The sequence below is a fragment of the Atta colombica genome, unplaced genomic scaffold (genome assembly GCF_001594045.1).
Source record: "Atta colombica isolate Treedump-2 unplaced genomic scaffold, Acol1.0 scaffold126, whole genome shotgun sequence".
Taxonomy (NCBI): Eukaryota; Metazoa; Arthropoda; class Insecta; order Hymenoptera; family Formicidae; genus Atta; species Atta colombica.
The window spans coordinates 6,151,396-6,158,123 of record NW_017259213.1 but is presented as its reverse complement, the minus strand read 5'-3'; the positions used below and the strand labels follow the sequence as shown (position 1 = coordinate 6,158,123).

At 31.1% G+C, this 6,728-nt stretch overlaps 2 protein-coding genes across 2 annotated transcripts in view; one reads left to right on the top strand and one right to left on the bottom strand.

The window, feature by feature from the left end:
• Positions 1–560: 560 nt before the first annotated feature.
• Positions 561–2,656, top strand: LOC108694980 (protein lethal(2)essential for life-like). The gene is made up of 2 exons (XM_018204678.1): positions 561–721; positions 1,532–2,656. Exon 2 carries the CDS (start codon positions 1,538–1,540, stop codon positions 2,057–2,059), a length of 522 nt encoding a protein of 173 aa, XP_018060167.1. The 5' UTR covers positions 561–721; positions 1,532–1,537; the 3' UTR covers positions 2,060–2,656.
• Positions 2,657–3,959: 1,303 nt separating this feature from the next.
• The window catches only part of LOC108695019, a 5,654-nt gene continuing 2,885 nt past the window's right edge, over positions 3,960–6,728 (bottom strand). The window contains exons 4-6 of the mRNA XM_018204736.1: positions 6,314–6,557; positions 5,658–5,938; positions 3,960–4,881 (exon numbers count right to left, since the gene is read on the bottom strand). Of these exons, the coding sequence (XP_018060225.1) occupies positions 4,644–4,881; positions 5,658–5,938; positions 6,314–6,557 (763 nt within the window). The 3' untranslated portion in view covers positions 3,960–4,643. The remainder of the gene's footprint in view (positions 4,882–5,657; positions 5,939–6,313; positions 6,558–6,728) is intronic.

Here is a 6,728-nt window from a genome sequence, read left to right as displayed (position 1 = left end):
AATTTTATACTATGGAATTTTATCTAAGAAAAATGAATGATACAAACGGAATAAATAAATTGAAATAAACCTTTAATAAAGATTTTATTTTTGGAATTGATATGTTTTTTATTTTGTTCCTTTCTCTAATCAAATAGGATTGACTTTTCGATAATAATGTTTAATTTTATTAAAAATTTAATATATATAATGTAATACGTACGTAGGTGCGTGCGTGCGCGCGCGCGCGCGCGTGTGTGTGTGTGTGTGTATGTTGGAATACAAATTTTAAAATATGGAAAAAATTGTTAAAACCAAAATAATAAGAAACCAAATAATTAAAAATTAACCATTTGATTCTTTCATTTTAATAAGTCATAAAAATATAATAAGATATTTAAATTTATTTAGACACTTGTTTAATTTTATTAAATGTTACAATATAATATAATTTATTATCAATTTAAATGATCCTAGTAAGAACGAAAAATCGTGCGGGATCTCTGTAATCATGCGCATGTGCACGCGCCGCGCGATCAAACGGTCTCGAAAAGAGCGGCAAACTGAATATAAATCGGTGCACTAGTAATTATTGCGCAGTTAGTCGCAAAGAGGAATTCATGCTTGGAGGAAGCGAGTCTCGCAGCAAAGATCTTTTACTGCGCAGTTCGACAAATAATTTCGCAAATCGAGCATCCGACATCGAGTGTTAACGAAACGAGTGATTTTCAAAGTCGACAAAGTGCGTATTATGACTTGTCTCCTAATCACACGCATCACGCACTGTCAATGATTGCTTAATAATCACGCAGATTAATTGAATTATTATGCACTTTTTGCTGTTTTTACATTTAAAATTATGACAAATAAATAATAGCCTTTTTATACAACAATGATAAAACTACGATTAAAAGAGAATTTATACATTTGTTAAGACTTTTGAGTATAAGTTATATCATTTAATATTGTTTTTCAGAGTTTAGACTCATCAAAATTTTTTTAAATAATTATTTTAACTAAAGTACTTATTTAAATAAGTACTTTAAGTAAGTATTAGATGTTTATTATTCTTCTCTAACAATTTCAGCTTACACATTTATTAGTTATGTTATAATATAATTTATATTAAATATAATACAATTATTAATATTATTATTAAATCTACATTTACTATATATTATATTTATATATAAATTTTAGTATTCAATCATTTCTTTTTAAATTTTAAACTCATTAAAATTTCTTTAAATTTCTTTAAATACTTAAACACTTTTTTGATAATTTCAGTTTGTACACTTATTAAATATATTATAATTATTGATCAAATATAATAAAATTATTTATGTTCCTCTTATTATCATCATTTATATTCATCATCTATAGATATTTATTATTCATTATGTCGCATTTAGATTTTATTTATATTCGATTATTATCAATTACGTTTTATTTTTCAAAAGCTCTCCAAATTCTATAATAAAAGTGATAATTTATTACATGTGACAAAATTAAATCAGGTAAATAATGATCTGTTAATTCCTAATTCCTGCAGGAAATCATGGCATTGGTATCGAGAAGCATATTCCGTGATTGGTGGGACGATATAGATCGCTACCATCGTGAGATGGAGGAACACTTTCGGAGGCTGAGTCTGCATGATGACGATTTGTGGCGAATGCCGTCGCTCATCGGCAGGTTCCGGCGATTGCGCGATTACGTATTTAAAAATGAGATGGACGGATGGGCAACAGTCGAATGTGACGCGGATAAATATCGGATAGTGGTGGACGTACAACAGTTCACGCCGGAGGAAGTCACCGTTCGCACCGACGACAAGTACATCACCATTGAGGCCAAGCATCATGAGAGGAAGGATAGCCACGGCTATGTGTCGCGACAGTTTACACGTCGTTATTTGCTGCCGCATGGTTACGACATCGGTCAGGTGAAGCCCAGGTTGTCTTCCGATGGTATTCTGACTATTACGGCACCCAAATGGAAATGGGCTTTACCAGCGCCGAGCGAGCGATTTGTGCCAATTATACGACAAACCTATTGGCCGGCCATCAAGACCAAGTAATACGCTGAGGTGTTTCCGGATATCGCGAAAATGATTGAGAAATTAATCGTCAAAACGAAATGTCCGAATAATTTTTTTAAAATCATGATTGTCTTCAAAATCAATAGTTTGCAGAGATGTATATACCATTGTCTGTAATAGCATTTGACCTATCAAGAAACGAACAATCAAATTTTGAGAAAAAAATTAATCGTTTTAGTTTCTTGAATGTTTGAATTTTTAAATATCTTTGCAACGAATTTCAGGCCGATTCGCGTTGTTCGGCTTCCTCGCAAATGTCTATTATTATGTGTATACAATCGATCAGTATAATTACGTTAATATTACATTTGCTAATATTTTTACTACGTGTATATAGGGCGTTCCGAAATTTGCGAATCAAAATACTGCAGCAAGACAGATATCGAAAAATTAAATAAAAAAAGTTATATGTACATTTTTATTTGAAGCAGTAGTTTTTGAGATATAAGGATTCAAATACAGTCAATTACAAGTTACGTTTAGTCGCCTATCAGCTATCCGTATGAATCGTATAATATTAGTAAGCACGCATTTCAGCGTTTAATTTTTTGAAAAATTTTTCACTATGGTATTTTAATCGATTTATAAATTTCAAGACACTCTGTATGTACATATACACATATATATATATGTATATGTAAATGTATTAGCATTGCAGTCTGTCAGCAAGGGTCACGATCGTTATTTACGTTACAGTTTAAGATAGATAAAAAAAGACTGCAGAGTTAGATTTGTATTCTATTATGTTAAAAATAAACATTCACACTCGATTGCATATAAGACATTCCGAGAGCGGAAATTAATAGATCGATTCGATAATTACGATCGTGACTCAAGTTTGGATGACTTTAATATATAGCGTAATGAGCCATAATTAGAAAATTGTATAAAAACATGCATGTACAGTTGCATTGTATTAATTATTTTCTCATAGCTTTAAAAGACACAAATGAGAACAACGGCATATTATGAAGCTTTACGACGCTGTTAGACTGTAGACATTACATCATTCGGGTTCGTCTCGGCGATTAGTTTCGAACGGTTCATACCGCCGTGACTCGCTATTAAAATGTAACAACTGCTATTGCGTATGTTCTGTACAGCTTGTTGCTCTTACGTAATCGTTCATTTAATTTATTCGTGTTATCGTTAGCTTGACAATTCGATTTAGAGTTTATACTTATAGGTTGTTTACGTAACACTTCTTTTTGGCAAGGAATGTGAGTTGCATAAAATATGTATGATTAATATAGGTAAATCATTCGGTATTATAATTACTCGTCACAATCAAGAAGCTAGAATTATAGACGATATTATGTAATGCACTTATATTTGTATTAGTTAGATGGTTGCAATTGTGTTCAAGTTCAATTAAACGCATATATAATAATAATAATAAATATATATTTCACATTCAAACGATTTTATTCTTGCGATACTTTTCGCATAGTCATTTGTAATTTTATTCGCTTTGTATTAAGCTAAATATAATATTTTGCTAATAACATTTTCTTTAATAAAAGTTTAATATCAATTTAATTTTGTATTTTGCTATCATTATTGTCATTGAATAATTGCCATTAAATTTATATATAATTCTTATAAATTATTAATTTGCTTTAATTATAATTATGTGTTTCTAATAATGTTACTAGTAATGTTCTTTTTTTAATAAAAATTTAATTTCAATATTTTACTTAAACAATCATTTTTGAATGTGTAATTTTATATACTTTCAATAAAATTGCAATTATATTATTTAATTTACATACTACAGTTGTAAATTTGACAAATATTTATTTTATAATATACGATATAAATTTGATTTAAAATCAAATTTAAAATCAAATTTTTTTTTTTTAAAACGCATTTATGCTGTTGAGTATTTAAATCCTAACAATACCACTTATGGCATGCAAAAATTTATGTGCATAAAAAAAATAAGTCGCAATAAATATTTTTTCAATTTAGCCAAATTATTGAATTATCATTATTGAATTATCTATCGGCCATAAATTACGCATCTGTGCCAAACATCGAAATCGTGCATACATTTTTCACTTTTTTCATGTTGCAAAGCTGCTATTAAACAATTCGACATTCACAGAATTCCATTTATAAATTGTAAGTAGAATTCCGTCGCGTGACACAAGATGTTTAAAAAAATCAGAATGCACATGTATATGTACACCTATTATACATTAAAATACATGCGCATATATCACGCATAATGTACAATACGTGTTTACATTATAAAGGACTTTGTCTCGAATTGGCTCTCTAGAATGATGTTAAACCAGGCCTGTCCAATTTGAGCTTCGGAGTTAAAACGTCGGAGTAAAAATCATCGACATAGAAAAACTCAATGTTAGTAAGATTTTAGAACTATAGAGTGTTGATAAGTGTCACTTAGATGCATATCAACACTTTACAGTTCCCGAAATCTTACTCACATTGAATTTTTTTGAGTCGATAACTTTGCGTTTTGGCTTCGGAACTCAAATTGGACAGGCCTGAGTTAAACGTTTGAATAACATTCGATTATGATCTATGAATGCCTTTCTTATGACGGTCCTCGTTCTTCCTCGCTCTCAGAGAATGGCGTTTGATCGTCTTGACTGTTTGGTGACAGCGGTTCCTCCAAGATTGTTTCCTCTGCGGGTGTTAAACCCTGCATCCATCTAGCCTGTTCCTCAATCATCGGAATTTTTTCGTCAATCAATTTCTCCATGTTTACCTTGTCCAATTCCTCTTGTATACGTCTCTTTAACGGTCCTTCGATCGCATCCATGATTTGATATCTATGAAAGTAAGAATAAAAAGACACAGTTAGAAACTTAAACAAAGAGTATTTAAAAGAGTAAAAAAAAAAAAAAAATTAAAATATAACACAGAATCGTATTTTCCATAGTTAAATATCTGATATGTGAGTGTTTAATAAAAAAAACTAAAAATATATAAATAGAATCAGTTTTACCATCTCTGATTAGTTCAATTGATCAATTAAATGTCAATCGTGATTAGTCAATTTTGCTTAATGACAAATGCGATTGGTCAATTTCATAGAATAATCGACTGATCAAGTTAATCAGAGATGATGAAACCGGTTCTTAGCCCGTTTTCCATCAATATAGATTAATTTAAATTTAATTTCGATTCAAGTTATTCTTCATCTTTTTCTATTTTTAAGAAAAAAATAAAGAGTATAAAGTTGAGCCTAAATTAATATGAATTCTCTAAATCCCAAATCATTCTGATTGTAACATATGACCTTAAAAGAATTTTGGGGAAGCTAGAAAACGCAAGTAAGATTATTTAATACCAAATATCAAATATTTTAAATATTATAAACAATCAAATATTTCGAAACATAGAGGATTTAAGCGAAACGTTCGTTAACAATTTTCCGAGATTACAAGAATACTACAATTTTGTTTATTGATATGTATTAGACATGTTTCCTAATGCTCATTGTGATTAGATCCGTGTCAGAAAATCGCCGATTATGGACGTCGCCTTGAAATCGATGATGCGAGACGCATATTTTACAAGGCCGGGGCTATTACGTATGGTTTACCTTAAAAGGTTTGGTAGTATATTAATGCTCGCTTCCACGAGATAATCGAGCGTTCTGGCGCCGTGGAATCTCGCTTGGATGTTGCCCAACTCGAGCTCCAGTTCTTCTAATGTAGCGCGTTTCCGCGTATCCAATGGCTGAGCCAGCTTTATTTGAACCCGAAAGTATTGGACGGTGAAGGACACGGTGCCGGCACGCGACAGGAAGCCACCGATTACGCTCATCTCCCAATGCGTCTTACCCTCAAGTTCTTGGGTGCCGACATCCAGAAGCGCATATATCTATATAAGGTGCCGTATATGTATGTAAATACAAATTAAATCTGCGATAAGCGTCACCTACGCACGTGCAAAATCCAAAAACCGCACACTATAACGATTTACAAACGTACCTTTACAAACGTAATATTTACGCAACGATGGTCGCGATTATGGCCGATGCAATTGCTTTGCGTTTAGCAATTTCGTAGACGTTTATTTATTTTAAATTAAATTATAACTCATCTATCTAAAATCTAAATGTTACAGTTTTTCGAAATAGATACTTTTCGTATACCTATTACAGCAATATTTTTAGATCCACTTGGAACTCTTTGATTGAAGATATATTAATATGCTAGATCTTAATTAGATCTCTTATAAAAAAATTGCACTTACAGTTCCATTCTCCATAGTGATGGTTATATTTCCCATGCGATAGAAACTGGCTAAACCGGTGATCCAGGTATGTGACGAGGTCATAGTGAATATACCGACGCTTTGGGTATAATCTTTTAGTTGGTATGGATCATAGCCCATCTGAGAAACCTGCTTTCGAGCTTCTGCAATCGCCATATCGAAGGGTGAAATCGAATTCGGAAAGTATTGTGGTAATTGTGATATTTGTTTATTCACTTCGCCCCTGAAATATATCATACATTGTTGAGAAAAAATATAAACACACACAAGCCGGAAAATAAATTCTCTCTTTTTTTAAAAAAAAAAAAAAAAGAAAAAATTTATTTATTATTGTTAAAAATACATGGAACTTTATAAAAAAATATGTAATTTAAATTATATAGATATTGATATT